At 44.3% G+C, this 17,155-nt stretch overlaps 1 protein-coding gene across 9 annotated transcripts in view; it reads left to right on the top strand.

The window, feature by feature from the left end:
• Nucleotides 1–360: 360 nt before the first annotated feature.
• Nucleotides 361–17,155, top strand: part of TET1 (tet methylcytosine dioxygenase 1) — an 86,759-nt gene continuing 69,964 nt past the window's right edge. For 6 of the 9 annotated variants that reach the window (XM_064513652.1, XM_064513649.1, XM_064513655.1 and 3 more), the window contains exons 1-2: nucleotides 361–625; nucleotides 9,167–11,223. In XM_064513652.1, the coding sequence (XP_064369722.1) occupies nucleotides 9,289–11,223 (1,935 nt within the window). In that variant the 5' untranslated portion in view covers nucleotides 361–625; nucleotides 9,167–9,288. Of the gene's footprint in view, nucleotides 626–1,274; nucleotides 1,491–5,070; nucleotides 5,167–9,166; nucleotides 11,224–17,155 lie in introns of those variants that run through there. The other 3 variants (XM_064513651.1, XM_064513650.1, XM_064513653.1) reach the window with 3 other exon arrangements.

The following is a 17,155-nucleotide window of genomic DNA, read 5'->3' as shown; positions in this document are numbered from 1 at the left end:
CTTGAAACCACAACCTCCAGCAGGAACAGAATAATTTGCGCTTTTTATTATTTTGTAATAATTTCCAGCATTAGCGGCCTCGCACGCTGACTGCAGCTCTCGGGGGACCGCCGAGGAGGCGGGCCGGGGACATCCCCGCGGCTCTTCGCCCTCTCTTCCCGGCGATTTGGGCAGGAGCCGCTCCCCGCGGGGCCGGGCCAGCCCTGGCAGCGCGCGGCGCTGCTGCCGCCGCCGGGCGCGCCCGCGGCGCGGGGGGCGGCCGGGCGGGGAATCCCGCTCCAGCCGCGGGGATCCAGCGCGCGTTTTGCTGCCTGCCGGGAGGGCCCGTCCCGGCGAGCGCCCCGCCGAGCCGCCCCCCCCCCCCCCCCGCGCTCCCTCCCGGAGGGTCCGGCCAGGGGCGACACGAAGCTCGGCCGAGAGCACGCGGCGCGGCGCGGCGCCACCGCGCTCCTCTCCCGCGCCGGGCTCGCTTCGCCAGGGGCGCTGCCCGCCCGCCCGCCGGGGCACGCCGCGCTGCGCGGGCCATGAGCCGAGCCGAGCCGAGCCGCCCTCCGAGCGCGGGTCGCAGAGCCATGCCAGCGTCGCCCCTGCCTGCTCGCGTCCGGCTGGCGGTGCCGCAGCCCTGGTACGTGCCGGGGGTCGGGGCGCGGGGCGGGAGGGGGACAAAGCCCCTCTGCTCGCGGGAGCTCCCTTCTTTCTTGTGTTTCCTTTGCCCCCCCCCCCCCTTACTTAGGGTGCTTGGCTAATTGCGAAGTTGAGCTGCAGGGCGGGGAGGGCCGTGGGAAGGGGAGGCAGGGGCACCCCCGCAGCCCGCTGGCCGGGCTCCGCGCCCGGTGGGTCGGGCTGCTCCGCGGCGGGCGAGACGGCAGGCAGGCAGAGGGGCATTCAAATGCAAAACGCAGCGCGCTGGCCGGAGGAGCGAAGGAGTCCGCTCGCTCCCTGGCCATGCTGGTGCGTGCTTGCGCTGCGGCGCCCAGCGCCTGCCTGGAGAAACCCGCCGGGCGAGCGAAGCCGCCGGCAGCCTCCGCGCTGGGAGAGACCTGCCCGGGAGCCTAGGCCCCGGCGGCCGGGCAGACCCCGCGGCCACAAAGGGAGGAGCGCAGCGCAGCGGAGGAGAGGGGAGGGCGGCATCCCCGGCGGCCCTGGCCGAGCCCCGCGCCCGCCGCCGCGCTCGGGAGGGGGCGGCCCCATTGTCCGCCCCCGGCCGCAGCGGGTCGGCGGGGGGCGGCCGGGCCGGGCTGGGCCACGAGGCGCCGCTGCCTCCCCCCTGCGCGCGGCCGCCCTGCCTCTGTGCCGCGGAGGAGCCGCAGCCCGGGCGAGCGCCGGGGGGCTGCAGCCCCTGGGCTGCTCCCGGGCGCTGAGGGGGGCAGGCTGCGGCCTGACGTCTCGTTGAGCCTGGAAGTTTGGTGCTGGTGGCGAGCTGAGGGCGGTCATCCCTGGCACAGGGCTCAGGAGCCTGGGGAGAGGATGCGGTTTGCCCGATGGGACTGGTAAGGAGCAAGGAGCCTGCTGGGGAGCAGGAGCAATTAGCCTTCACAGGTACGGCCTGTGACACCAAGGAGCAGTGGGGCGTGCTGGGCTTGCAAAGGGATCTGACGCAGCAGCAGTCAACAGGGGTGCACCCAGCCCGTCGGGTGCCCCAACAGTATTTAAAGAGCGATGCAGGCCACATCACTTGCATCTCGGCCTTTGAAACAGCTGCCCAATAAGGTGAGATGCTCCTCCTTTACAGGGGAGAAGGAAGTGCGCAAACGGGCACCCAGAGCAGGGCGTGAGCACACTGATGTCACTGTGCACCCGTGTGTGTCGGCCCCTGTAAACACTCAGGCCAGGGAGCAATACCAGCGGGGATCTGCCCGGAGAGCTGTTTTTCCGGAAGCATTGATATAACAGTGGTAGAACTGGACAAAGGTGCACTTGCAGCATTAGATGTATGGAACATGGCAAAGCAGACTTAAAAGAATGGTGTATAAGTCAAGAGTGTCTCTTTAAATTTTAAAGCCAGTGGAGAAACCTGTGAGAATAATAATTCAAAAAAAAATCTTCCAAATAGTAACTCTTACCAGCTACGTTCACTATTCTTTTTAAGGTTCCCTTGTGGAGAGGCAGAAGGCTATTCCATGCAGTGGGCTAGCACCTCATTCTCATTAATATCAGTCAACACAAACTAAGAGTACAGATTGAGTTTATTCTCAATTTGAGCAGAATTGGACAGGTAGCCTGGTTGACCCTGACTGTAAAGGGAAAGACTGGTTTATGCTTTTCAGAAGCAGTTTCTCTAGCAGCACAAGGGCAGTGGTGATTTGCTCTCAGGATGAGGCTTAATTCTCCTAGACAGGAGATTGTGGAGTCAATGAGAATGGACTCAGTTACATGAAGCAGGTAATCAGGGAAGAATTCAAGGTGAGGTGTACCAGATAACTTTCTGATATTTATGATTTCTGTAAGACCCAGATCTTCAAGGTGTAATAATTCAAAATTCCTACTGATAGTGTTTTATTATGGCTGGCAAGCTACCCGTGGTTGTTAAAACTGGCCTAAGCATTTCCATCCTGCTTTGTGTTTTCAGTTACTTACATTTCAAAACACCTTTCAGGCTGAAATTTTCCAGGCTTAATCTTTGCCTGAAGGTTCTTCCCTCCACCTCCCCCTTCATGTAATTGAGTTTGAGATAAGGTGATTTGGTGACTTTTTTTTTTTTTTTTTTTTAAGAAAAGGCAAAGCCCCCAAACAATGGGGTCAAATATTGTCAAAAAATGCAAGGTTTAAAACAGCATCGATACAGAATTGGAGGAGACTGGGCAACTATGATTAGCTGATTTTTTTGTGTGTTTTGTTTTGTTTTTTGATTGTTTTAAGTTCAAAGTATCTGGAGTGTTCTGATGGGATGGGTTTCAGTTGGTGAGCTGTTAGAAATTACTTGGTATCTTTTTATTTTTTATCATTTTCCCATGTTAAGAGAAGTGTTTGGCTGCACTGAACAGAAATTAAAACAGACTCACACTCCAGTCTGGGTAGGGTGGATGGTACTTGCACATGTGGTATGAATCTTTTCAATGGATTTTTGGTGCCAATGTTTCTGAGGTTTAATCTGTTTTTGTGGCTTAAGTATGTGTGGTTCCTTCCTACATTTTTTTTTCCGTTCTAATGAGCTTTGCCCAAACTAGAATGAAGGCAATATTTTTTTTGGTGTTTTATCTGTTATATCCACTGTGCAGGCTCCAAGGTGTATGCTGAAGTCGTGACCTTGCAAATTGCTAAATATTGACATCTCTTAATTCAGTGCAACTGAGAATGCGTGTTTCAGCATGCATTCAACAGCAGTCCCTAGCTGCTCATGCATTTATTTGAAGAAAGTAGGATGTGATGGCAGCCCTGCCTCATCCAGACTTACCCTTCCAGCCCAGAGGTGGTCTCTTCTGTCCAGGAAGGACAAAAATTAGGATGAAGGTCTGGACACATCTTGTGTTAACAATTTCAGCAGGAAAAGGATTATGCTCTGAGTGTACACCTTTGTGAGATGCTGAGTGGGCATCTTGCAATGCCTGTCCCAGACTTGTGGTTATACTGCTGGAAGGTGTTGCTCTAAGTCCAGACTGAATACAAGTGGATAAAATGTGCTTGCTTACCTTAAGAGTGCTGTAATCCTGGAAAGTAAAATAGAAAACACATACATAGTAAAATAGAAAGCAGTTCTTGAACAGTCTGTGAGATTATAGAAACACCACTTCAGAAAGAGCACTGCGGAATGAGCTCGGAGAGGCTGCGTGGTGGTGAGCGACAGGGAACCGGAGAGGGCGCCTCTGCCAAGGCAGCTGGAGGAGACTGGGCTGCCTGCGTTAGAAAGGGAGAAAGGCCTCTTTACAAGACAGTATGTAAAATAATGCATGGTACTGAGAAAGCAGACGAGGAGTTTCATTTTTATTTCTTAACCAAAATCAAATGGATATGCAAGTATTAAAAAAGGAGAGGCAAAAAAGAAAATTAAAGCTAATTCCCTCCTCTTAACCCATTTGCCTTCTTTTCATATACAGTGTTATACAAAGCAATCAGTTGATGCAGAAAATTTAGCAAAATTGAAAAGCAGGTTGACATTGATAAAGTTGAGAAGAGTATCTAAATGGTATGATGTAATTCTAAAAAGACTATGAAAAAATATATATTTATAGGTGGTTTTATATCTAGTGTAAAGGTCAGACTTTCTAATTTCTGTCCCCTGTGCTGTCTCTTGCATCTTTTTGTAGAGCATTTGCTGCTGGAAGACAAGATGCTTTTCAATTAAAGATTGTGGAGATGTTATGACAGGTCCTAAATCTAAATGTGGCCCATGTTGCTTGGGACCTGTATATTATTTTTAACTGGCTTTTATGAAAGCTTCCAGGTCCTGTTTCCCCACCGGGCAGATCTCAAGTGACTTTTCTCAAAGCTACTTGAACACTGAAACTAAATGTATTTAATTAGTGCATCTGACTGTAGTGAAACCAGGCTATGCTAGTCCTAGCTTAGTGATTTTTCCCATGCAGCTGTGTTTTTTCAGAGGTCACTCGCTCTCTTTCATGATGTCATAAGAAGACTGCCACCATTTTATGAGAACACATCTTTTAATCTCTCTTTTTTCCATCTGCCAACAAGAATCTAGTTATGAAACAGAATTTTGATGAATGCTACTTATAAAAGGAAAATTTGCTGTGTTCTTTTCGTGTAAAGAAAATGAAAGTAAATAAGAGAAGCTATTTCTTGTTTTTCTGGAGACATACTAGTAATACGGGGTTAAATTCTGCAATTATTTTGAAGGCAAAATTCTCATTATGCTCGTTGGGAGTTTTGACAAAGACTGAAAAAGATGTAGCCCTGTTCGCTTTTTAGCAGTATTTGTTGAGGATTAAAGCAGTCAGTAGGATTGTTTCAGATTTATTACTGTGAATGAGCAAAACCTAAGCAACTGGCCTTACAACCAGCTTTTGATTTTGCACATGAATTAGAAGAGATAATTCAGCTCAAGTAACAAACAACTTCAGCATGCACTGCTACTGTCTAGGGCAGTTCCTTGCAGAACCCGCCTCTACCTACTACGTGTTTTACTTCATAGAGACGCTGGTCTTACTCTGCTCTCAGGAAGGATATTGCAAGTCCCAGCTGATTTGACTTTCAGATGAGAGTGTTGAAGTAAGTTTATGTTCCTCTCCAGAATGATAAGAACTGGCAAATTATTACACTGACCCATGAGGTTTATATTCTGGTTAGTATTTATTAAATATAAATATTCTGGGAGTATAATTAATTTCTTGTTGTGAAATGTGACTAATGTGGTAGAGCTATTGGTTGTCCTTAGAAAGTGACATAAGGCAATTCACAACTGCTGCAGGCATCAGCATCGAGTCATTACCAGTCCTTTAAATGGAAAAGGGAGGGTAAAATATATCTTAGTATTTTAGAAAACAAAACTTGAATATCGAGCATGTAGTTTCCTAATACTGTGTTCCTAAATGTGAAAGACTAAACAAAGAAATAGCAATGTGTTTGAGCTATATTAGAAACTTTCATTAAAAAACGTGAGACAGTTTTTACCCTGCAGTTAATGATTGTTGTGACAGACCAGCATTCATCATGACTATGGACTTTCTTTAAGAGAAGCCTTGCTGACAGGCGTTTCTCCCAAGAGCTCAGAATCACCTTGGAGGTCAGGTACTCAGAGTCGCAGATAAATAAAACTGAAATCCAGTATTTAAAAAAGAAAAAAATCCTTTAGAGATCTACTGCTCAGATCTCTTCTGAAAAATCTGGATTTTTTAGTGTTGAAATTGAAACAAAACAGGTAAAGCTGCTGCTGTTCTCTTTACTTCTCTGTATTGTCATTTCTGAGCAAGAAATGCTAATGGCCTTTACCATCTTGCCTAAAACATTGTTTAAATGACTGGCAATTTCCTGCAAATATCAAGAAAAAGAGATCTTCAACCAGCCTCTAATTTTAGGCCCTGAAAAGAAGCAACACTTTGGCTTTGTTACTTTTCTACCTCTTTGCCAGACAGGCGTCTCTTTCTGTTTTTTTGTTAATATTATTACTATTTTTTAAAGGATGGTCTTAGTACTTCAGTCCTGGAGTGATCAAGTTGCAACTTCTAAATGCAAGTAAAGACCTATTATCACATAGTAATAATGACAGAAAAATAAAGCATTAACATTTACAAGATTAAGTTATAAATCATTTTGAAGCTCATGATTCCCAAATTTCCATAATAGCAGTGGCAACTGTTTATGTAGAAAAGTAACAAGAAAAAAGCCTCATACACATTCAGTATCTTTGAAAATGCAGTCACTATTTCCACTGATCTCCTGTTTTCTCTCTTCATTCCACTTCTGTTTCAAGGTTGATAAGGAGGAAAAACATTATCTCCTCTTTTTTGGTCCCCTCCTCATGCACACGTTCCCATGTTGCCTGGCCCTTCTTGCTGTTTGGTTTCTTTCTTCTTTGCTCTACTGGCTATAGTCTCTGAAAGTAGCTTGCATTTCCTCTTCTACTACTGTTATGTAGCACTGGCTGCTAATGGCTACAGATATGCTGCCTGCTGCTTGTTTCCAACTGGCTTTACGGGCCTCCAGGCTATTCTTTGGAATGAAGAGCCTGGTCTCATCAAAACAGCAAGAAACTAGGCAGCTTTTTGCAGACTGCCAACACATATTTCAGGGACCTGTTGGCATGATTCTGATACCCTCCTTGATAATCAGTTCATGAAATGACCAGCGATGACAATGTCTGTCTTCCCCCACACCAGAAAAGAGTAGTAGGAGGAAAGCGCTCAAATTACCTTAATTTAAACTTTGTACTTATTTTGCTATTTCAGTGTCTGGTCCAGGTTTTATTGAACATTCTTGCGGGGCCTCTGAAGTATTATGCAAAATTAGCAATACATGTATATTTAGTCTCAGCAGGTTGGATGTTTTGCTGTGATGGAACAGGGATGTTGTTAGTTTGCTTATCGTGTGTGTGATAGGCATTATTTTCTGATCTGGCATTAGAAGCATGTTTAGCCTTCTCTTCCACGGTACTGTTGACTCTAAAATAGTATTTGACTGAGTGTGTGAAAATTGCTGTCTCAGTAATAATGTTAGTCTGATATGCTCATGTAATATGAATATATGGTACAGAATAATTAAAGCATGTTTAGATGAGATATTTCATTTATATGTTGTAGTATACAAGCTCAATCAGCTTACCGCTGCTGAATAAAAAAGAACTAGGCTGCAAGAAAGCTTTAAATAAGCTGTTCTAAAAGAGTTTGGGGAGTTACTGTTAGCCTTGGTCTGTACTGTGCTAACTGTGAAGTACAGTGGTGGAGTGGTGAGCAGCCCGCTTAAGGCTGCGAGAAAGTCAGAAGCACAGACTGGACCTTCCCTGGCTCTGCTGTTCTTTACTGTCGCTCGGCATGAGCGAGCTGTCGCCGTGCTGGTGCAGGGTGCTGCGGCAGCGTGCGGCTCTGCAGGGGCCGGTGCATGTCGGCTGCGCTAGACCAGGCTGGTGGCAGGCTGATGAGCTTATCTGGGCGCCGCGCAGCGCTGTTCAGTGTGGATGGTCCTAAGCTGTTAGCGCCGCTCGTGCTAGAGACGTGTTTCTGTGATCCAGGGGTCTGTTCTGCTTGCAGAGCTGCTCTTTGCATGCTCTGTGCCTTTTCATTAGCTCTGTCAGCCAGACCTGGCCAATGTAGTAACATCAAACAGCCGTCATTTCTGGAGCACCAGTGTAACTCTCCCAGCCTTCAACAAAAGCCCGGACCAGGCTCTGGGTAAGTGCAGCCTCTGTAAGATTAGCCTACTGGCTTCAAGATGGGGCTGAGGTCATGGGAAGGGGAGTGCACTCTGGCTCTCCAGCTGTCTGAGGTGGTGTTGCTGCAGCCCAGCAGCACCCTTCTTCCCTTTTCTACTTCCTCTCAAAGTCAGCGTTTCAGACATCATCCTCTTCCCTGTTCTCTCCTTCCTTCTCCTCCCCTCTTCCCCTTCCAGCCGCAGGGTGCAAGTGACCTGTAGATGACTTCCTTTGGACATAAGGAATTTGCAGGACTGATGAGGAAGGGAAGGCTACTCTCCTGTATCAGACTGCGGAGAGTCTTGCTCTGGATCTGCCAGCTCCCACCTTTAGGGTGCCCCTTGTCTTCCCATCTGATCTATTCAGATAGACAAATAAAGCTTTAAAAGCCTTCCGTAGGTACTTAAAAGCATGCATGTAGAAACTATGTACTTAAGAGAATTGCTTTACATGTAAAAAATACCACCTACTTTGAAAGAAATTACTTAGGAGCAAGAAGATTGCGGGTATCCACTGTATCCTCTGAGATACACAGGTTGCATTTGGGAAATTTGGGGACTTCTGCATTGCCGTCATATCTGGGGACAAATATGTAGGACAGACTTCACAGTATTTTGTTGAAGCCAAATGCAGTGGTAGTCATAATGATGGAGCAAAGACAATCACTTACATAATACATTTCTTTGGTATAGCCAGACAGAACAGGACCAAGGCTTGCAATGTAGTATGTTGTGCTGATACATCACCCAGGTGATAACGCTTGGAAGAGCTATTCCGTGGTCCAGTTCTTCTCTGAGCAGTGCTGTCAATTAGCCATCTTTGTGGAGCTAGTTACTTCTTTCATTTCACCTGGAGTTGCACCATGGTGGGCTGCCTGCGGGCGGCAAAAGAATGAGAGATCCTCTTGTGAGGGTGTGTGAATGCACACACGTATACTACATAAACTCAGATTTACTCTTTTTCTTGCATGGTCATTATAGTGATAGGTGTTAGTTTTATTTTCAATAGTGTGTCCATGGATATAATCCTACCCATTCTTAGTGGAGTGGAGTTAATGAACCCTTAGTAAGATCGAAAAAAATCAAGCTTCTTAGAATTAATGTAAAACAATAAATATGTGATGTTGCCTGACCATTTGAGCTTTGTTCACTTTTTTGTTAGAGGCATTTGGGCAAGTTTTCTGTTTTGTAATCTACTACTAGTATTTTCAAAGCTTCTGTGTTAATTAATCCTAACGTCAGATACAAATATTTCTACTTGTACCTGTGTATCTTTAAATATTATTTTAAAATGGTCAGCTGACCATGTGCTTCCTTGGTTTATTAGGATTATATTAATGTTATATTATACCTTTTTCTATTTCAGAGTTAACTCTGTGCCACTACAGAGAGCAGCAATGGGAGTGTACAGTTTTCTATTGAAAAGTTCTCTCAGGAGCTCATGATATTTTCCATCGCCCCTCTTAACATTTCTACTACCCAGCAGCCATGGCTCACCACGCAAGGCCTTCCAGATTAGTCAAAAAGGAAGAGTTAGGCAAAAGGAAAACTAACCAAGGCAAAAAGAAATCTAGCCAAGTGAGGAAAAAAAACACAAAGACTTCCACAAAAGCTGTTACTTCTGGAAAATGCAAAAAGACAGCACAAGAAAAAGATGTTAAGAAAAAACAGCAAGAAAAGAAACCAATCATGAGCTCATCAGGTAGACTTCTCAGGAGCAGTGTAACCAGAACCTTGTCTGGAGCATCTTGGGTGAGTTTGGAGAAAGCTGACAATATTCTCTTTCATAACCAGGATTCTTTCAACATCAATGGCTTTACAATGTCTCTCCGTAACAGATCATTCTCCCGTAGATTGGTCCAAGCTCCAACAATTGCAAAACCCAAGAAAACTGCAGCACAGAAAAGACTAGAAACGAAGGAGAAGCATGAACAAGAAGCCCTGGCGATAGTAGAAGAAAAAAATGTTGAAGCAGGAGAAAGCATTTTGAAACAAGATTTAGCACAAAATGAATTAGCTCCTCTTCCTGGAGAGGATATGCCATGCAGTGCAGACAAAGAGCCTGCCAGCAAATGTGATAGTCAAGACAAAGAGAGAGAAATACCTGAAACAAATGACTCCCTTCCAAACAGTCGGGTAGCTGATTACAATACAGAAGTGTCAGAGGTGGAGTATAAGCAAGAAGACCTGCCCTGTGAGCAGACACACAGCCATCTCAATACGGGTAGTTCAGTCGAAGCATTTGCTGAAAATGCTGTGCTTGTGCTTCCATCTTCTCCTTCTGATTCTATAATCACCTCTGAATCAAACTCAAAGGTACTTTTAGAGACTCCCTTTGATCTGGTGCCTAACAGTAAAGAACCTGATTTTGAGTCCAACTCTATCAATACCTCAGACCTCAGTTCAGCAGTACCATTAGAAGAGTTGGGCCCACTTGCTGAATCCCATGTCCAAACAGAGTTGGATCTGGTGCTAGCTAGTAAAGAACATGATTTGAATTCTACATCTGTACTTACCTCTGAACCTAACTCACAGGAGCATTTAGAAGACTCAAGCTCACTTGCAGAATCCTGCTTAAAGGCAGACTGGGATTTAGAGTCTGTGAATGAAGAAGCTGTTTCAAATTCTAACTCTGTTGCTACCACTGAATCAAATTCACTTTTACATTTTGAAGGCTCAAGGTCATTTACAGAATCCCACATAAAATTGGTTGTGGATTTCGTACCTGTTCACAAAGAACTTAACTCAGATTCTGATCTGAGCTGTACAAGGGAGAATTCAGAATCTGACTCAAAAAACATATTTTCAATATGTGAACCAGCTTCCAATACCTCTTTAAACAATATTGAAGTGGAGGAAATTGAACAGCTTGTTAAATGTATTGATGTAGAAACGTCAATTTTGAATTCAGGTAATGTCCCCACTTCATCATCTGATGAGGAAAAAAGCACAGTGGATAAAATCTTCAGTGCAAGCTCTGGACATTTCTCTGAAGGTTTTGTTTCAGTGTTGCCTTCAAGCACAGAAATCTCTGCCCTTGCCTCTGAAAAAGCCATAAATGTAGATTTGCCAGCTGACTCAAGACTGCAGCATAATGATTATTCATCACAGCTGGAAAGTGTTGGAATAAACTTGAATTTGGTTCAGGACAACGTGAGCGACAGCACTGAAGCAGTAGAGGCCTCAGGGCCATCCTCTCTTACAAATCCGGCTTGTGATTACCCTGTTCCATATTCATCTTTGCTTCCTATGCTAGAAAAAAAGAAACGAAGGCGTTGTGGAGTCTGTGAACCTTGTCTGCGGAAAACAAATTGTGAAGAATGCAGCTGTTGCAGGAAACGCAAAACTAGTCACCGGATATGTAAAAAGAGAAAATGCGAAGAACTGAAAAAGCCACCGCCACCAATAACGCTACCATTTGAGGTAAGCCAAAAAAGTTGTAAATTAAGTCACGCTTGTGAGGCTTCAGGTATATCTAAAAATGCCATGAAGGGAAATGTTGGCTATTGCATGGCTTTAGGCAACTTACGGTTACCGTTGGACGTAATACACTGAATAGTAACTTTCTCTACTCATCAATACAAATACAGAATAAGGTGTGCTGGTGTTATTCTTCTTTTGGCTGTGTAAATGCATAAAACCAGAGGTGAGTTTGGCTTTAACTCTTTGTTCCAGATCTCGGCATACTGGCCAAAACAAGTCATTGAGGACGTGAAGGAATGAGAAAGATATAAGTGCAAAATGGCAAGGGGGAGGGGGAAAATGAGGATAGTCACTTAAGAAATGGGAAATTCTTAGGGAAAGAGTCTATTTTAAAATATCCTAGGTTAAAAAGCAAGATAAGGCTGCTTGCTCTTTAATTAGAGTTAAAATAATTTGCTTGTGATGCTACCCATTTGGTGAAATTATATTTATAACCTTTAGGCTCAAATTGTAGCTGCGTTTTCCCCTTTCACATCTCTCTGCCTTTCTAATTGTCTATTCTTCTGTTTCTCTCACTTCCCTTCTCCTGCATCTCTCCTTATGTCTCTTACCACACCCCACATACATACTTTCTTTTCTGTGTTTCTTACCCATTTTTCTGATCCATCAGCCTTTTATAACCCAGGTCATTACTATTGGAACAAAGAGGAGGGATAAAGACAGTCTGTATGCCCCTGTGATAACAGCACTGACCTTCTGAGAGATTTCAGTTCAAGATCAGGCTTTAAATCAGGTAAGTAGGGAATTGAACGTAGATTTCCCACATTCCAACTGAGTTTCCTAATCTCTGAGTTACAGAGTTATCCTCTGTGTCACTGTCTCCTGTTGGGAGTGTTACACTTCGTGTCAACGAAGAGTATCTGAGTCAGGGAGACGCCGTCTCTGTTGTTAAGCCACCGGGACGTTTACTTTGGGATGTGGGAAACTCAGGTTCAAATCTCTGCACCAGTATGTACTCAAAGTGGAACAGTTCATACTGGAGAGAATGCACCTATAAAACCTTTCTCAGTAACAATTTTGTTAAAATGGCTTGTTCTTGTAACAGGTAGAAATCCAGTCAGCACCAGTAGATTCAGGAGATCCGTGCTTCTACTGTTCTCTGTCCTGTACTTACCAGGGTTTGCAGACATGTCCATTCTGTTTTGAAAGCAGGCAAGCAAAAAGAAACGTCTTTCTTTAGTGAGGGGATATGATTGTGTTTATGGGGGAAGGATATTTTAAATTACAGTGTTTGGAGAGTAAGTTTAAACAGTTTGGACCAAAGTTCATTGACATTGTTTTTGCCTCTACAGCTCCTGAATACCCCTTTTTTTTAAAAAAAAAAAAAAAAAAAAAAAAAAAAAAGGGGGCAATTAAAATGTGACTCGAAGATACATAATAAAGCAATAAAGGTGGGAGAGGCTGATCCTGGCATTTATGGCAAGAGAGTGGCATAATAGCAACGTTATGTTCTTCCTTATGTTTAGCCAGTGGGACTGAAGAAGCTCATGAAAGAGCATTGGTGGAGTGAAGGTAGGAAGTGATTTAAAAGCCATGAAAAAGGGCTTTGGCAGGGTCAGTGAAAGGAAACACTCCAGCTTTTCTGTCAACCTTTGTTTTCCAGGCTAAACATACTTATTTCTTTTCTTGTATCTCAGGCTGACCTTCTCCTTGCAGATTAGCTTTGCCCCTTCACCTCTTTCCTCTTTAGGCACTCCTTTTGCTTTCTTTATGAGAGATTCCTTGCTTATGTTCCTCTCAGTGGCAGCTTGTTTCGTGTGTGCTTTTATTTTATAAAAATGGTCACATTTTGTGCAATGCCTTTCGAGCTGCACCAGAGGCCTCCTTCGTTTCTCATTAAATTTCATCATAAGCTTCAGAGTCTTACATAGAAGAAATGGAGTATTCTTGACGTTTAAGAATATGTCACGTATTTTCTCATGAAATTATATTTGAATGAAACCTGGTGCCTTTTTTGATGTTTGTAAAAACAAGTCTTTGTCTCATTTGTACTCCTTAGGAACTGCTCTGAGAAAATGAAAGAGAAAAGTATGCCTATGATGTAGATATGATATGAGTACTCTTTAAAGATGCTGAGATATAGGGGAGGTAGTAGGGGTTGGGAAGTGCGGTATTGCTCTGTTCAGAAGCTATCCTCTAGATCAAATTGTAGCAGTCCAGAAGGGAATTCTGTTGTGTTTTCCTAAACTGCTAGGCTTGGGCTGCAACGGTTGGGACCTCTATGACAGTAACTTGTTTCAAGCAGAGGGCAACTGGGAAAAAACTGTAGGTCTCTGTCCATGGTATAGAAATTGAACATAATAATTAAGAGAAATTAGGTTGGCTTCAGTACATTCCTTGTTTGAAAGAGTCCTGCGTCTCTCCCTCTCTCATGTTGGTGGAATGTAAGCATTTTTTGGAGGTGATTCACTGGGAGGAGGGTGTAGGGGATTGACATTCTCTGCATGAGCACAGTTTAAACAGTGATGTTTTGCCTTAAAGGGAATTCTCTCTTCTCTTTTTAACTAAATGGTGCAAAACTCACGATGAAGTCCATGAGAACTTGGTACGTTTAAGGGCTCTAGAATAGCTAGTACAGGAGTTGGTAGTCCATACATACGGTTACTTAAAAAAAAAAAAAAGTACCTTTAAAAAAAATCTTACATGGATTTACTGTTAGAGCAAGGCCTCGTTGGTAGTATCCGTGAATGTAGTTTGAAGTATATATTCCAACACACGTGTGCAAGCATTCAACCCTAAGAGAGTATCGGTTGCATGTTTGGAGCTGGTCTGGAGTTACATTACTGTTATTTTCATTAATTCACACATAATCCAGATAAAGATTTGAAAACTACATTGGACTTGAAAATATCACTTAAAAATAACATCCACATAAACCTTCAGTGATACTTACCTTGCTGAATGTAATGGGTTTTGCAGGGACGTGACATCATGAAAGTCTGGATAAAGCATTGTGGGCTCTAGTTCGTAGCCCCTGTGTATAGCAACATTGTTTTATGAAGTGCTCTCCTTCCTGAAGGATTCATGTCGTGGCTGTTTTGTTAGGAGGTGGTAAAATTAAGAAAGAATCCTAAAATATACAGGGAAAAAATAGGCTTACTGTTTTTTAAAAGAGCAGCACAGTAAGTAAAAAGTGCAAGTAAGATTTGAAAAGGAGAAGAAAAAGGTTTTATACTGAATTATCATCCCTCTCACAGTGAATAATAGAGGAATGCTTTACAGTAAAAAGTGTTTTCTGACAAGTTCACGTATATATGAGAATGTGAAACTTCTGTATTTTGTCTTGTCTTTCTGTGTCTGTTGTTTTCTGAAATAACATAGTAGTTACTGAAGGCTATTTCACAGCTTTTCTTTTTTTTTTTTTTTTTTTTTTTTTTTTTTTTTAACCAAAAAGCCTATTGATTTCAAAAAGTGGTCTATTTTGTTGCTCTTGAGTCATCAGGTATGTCTGAGTTGTCTGGATCTGCTGCAATGCAGGGTAGAATTTGGGAGATTTCAAAACTAGCATGAGATAGGAAAGGTAGGCCATAATTTACTTTATTATCTTCTTTGAAAGAAAAGGAGTTAAGTTTTGCACAGAAAGGTTTTGCAGATAGAGCAGCATGCCCTCAGGATTAAAACGCTGTCTCCTGAGTGCTTGCAGTCGTAACGGAGTATAATATGAGCTGACTGTGGTGCACAGTAGTTGCACTTTGTGGCGTGTTGTGCTCTGACTGTGCCGAGGGCTGCGGCTCCCGTCTGGCTCCCAGCTGGCCAGGGCTCCCTGGGCGTAGCCCTAGCCCGCGAGGGTGCCAAGCTGCGCAGCCCGGGTTGTTCCTGAGGTGAACTTGCAGAGTTTCATAACATACCACCGGAGCTCCTCTTGCCCAAAAGGCTGTAACACATAGGGCTGTTTTAGAGCCGCGGCGAAACTGGCCGGTGCCGGGAGCCCTGATCTCAGAAGGCCCCTTTCTGCATGGCAGAGCTTGTCCCCTCGCCCTCCCTGCAGCCTGCGGGCAACGGGGCACTTTGGAGAGCACCCGGCCACCCCTGGAGGCAGGGGAGGATGGGACGCTTTGGAGAGCACTCGGCCACCCCTGGAGGCAAGTGGGTCGGTCGGGTCCAGCGGCTGAAGGTGTTAGCGGCTGCTGCGAGAGACTGGAGCTGGCCACAGTTGCAGCCTCTCTCCAGAAAGGGCCGTGGCTGCTTGTCTGGCGTTTCGGGGCCCTGCTTGGGCAGGGGCTGGAACAGCTGAACGCCAGGATGCCTCGCGGGCAGAAAGTGCTTGGCAAGGAGAGCAGCTGCCCTTCGGCTCCCCATCCGCCTGCTGTCCCGGGCTTCCTCTTCCTCAGGCTGCCCCTCAGGCGAGCCCCTCTGCCCCTGGACCCGCTGCTCTGCCCCCTCATCGCTGCCACCGTTTTCATCATCATTGAGAGTTGCATCCATGCAAGAAAATATTTTGCTTAGAGGTGAACAGCGTACACTTGAATTCGTATTTGACAACAGACCAAATGAGAATTAGCAGGACCTGAAGTAAGCAAGTTGGAAAAAAAAATCCAGGCATTGAGTGTAGGTTCACTGGGTTTACCCAAGTATGTGGAGGCATCTCATTTAATAGTTGCAATCTGAGTAACATAGAAATATGAAGTAACAATAAGACTTGCTTAATTGTGGGTTTTTAACATGCTGCCTAAAACCCAGGCATGTTAAGAAGGATGCTATAATTAGCGTTGGTTAGGAACTTTTCAATAAACCATTTTTTGAATGGAAAATGCTGATTTAACAGAAAGCTCTCACAGATACTATCTGTTCTGATCGAACTCTTGTTGGGAAAGTTTCTCAGGTCTAAAATGAAATGTCTGCTTAAAACTTTTTTTACAAAAGGGGGTGGGATGGGGTGGAGGACAGAATTATTAGACTAATCTGATGGCTTGGGCAGTTTGCCTGATGCAGACCGAGGGCTTGAACCTCGGTCTTCCACATCCCATCTGTCTCTGGTTGAATTTTTGAAAGGTTTGCTCTGCTTTGGAACCCAGCCAGTTGTTGAAATCTCAAAAAATAAAGTAAAATGGAATTCTTGTTTTCTAGCCAGACTTGGTTATAATCAAGAAATTTAGACTTTCTGTGGTATTTTGCAAGAGAATCCAGAAATATTGAAGCCTGTTAAATTTTAAAATAAGTGTGCACAAAGTCACTCCTCTTGAATATGATACTTGAGAGTTTTGCAGGGAGGTAGTGTGTGGACTAGTGAAGTTGAGTAACATGTACAGCAAAGATGCACAAAGCTATGTATGAAATATCGGGTGGATGCAGGGCTAGGAGTTGGAGTAGCACAGTTTACTCTCTTTGGCATATAGCATGTGTGTGTGTAAAGTAATTTTTACACCTTGGCATTCTCTGTGATGCTGAGTGTGGAATATAATAAGGCTTAGATTAAAGGCTAGTGGGTTAGCTTGGGGTCTAGTTAGTTCTAGAGTGTGTGTTTAAAAAGTTGCTTCCTCATTGATCCTGCTCCTAAGTCCCTGTGCCAGTTTCCTATGGCTTTTACAGTGACATTTTTCTTATTTGGAGGAAAGAAAAGTATTTCTCTCCTTTCTTGTATTAAGGATCCATCCAAAGAAGAGGGAAAACTGGGTAACAAGGAAACCCGAAACTACAGCCTAAGTACTGTCCAATGCACATAACTAACAAATTGGGGACTAAATCACAGCACTTCAATTTTTTCATCATAATAATATTAAGTGTTACTTGGTATTTTTTGTTGCAACTTCTGGTGCTCCTTTCAACTGCTGCTTAGTGCATACCCAGTGCACACCCACATCAGGGCCTGGATGAGTATGCTGAACAGTTTTTCTTTTTATGTTTCTAGGCAAATAAAATAGGTTGGGGTGGT

Source organism: Dromaius novaehollandiae, chromosome 6 (assembly GCF_036370855.1).
Source record: "Dromaius novaehollandiae isolate bDroNov1 chromosome 6, bDroNov1.hap1, whole genome shotgun sequence".
Classification (NCBI taxonomy): Eukaryota; Metazoa; Chordata; class Aves; order Casuariiformes; family Dromaiidae; genus Dromaius; species Dromaius novaehollandiae.
The sequence above is the reverse complement of the archived record's forward strand: the minus strand, read 5'-3'. Positions and strand labels throughout refer to the sequence as shown.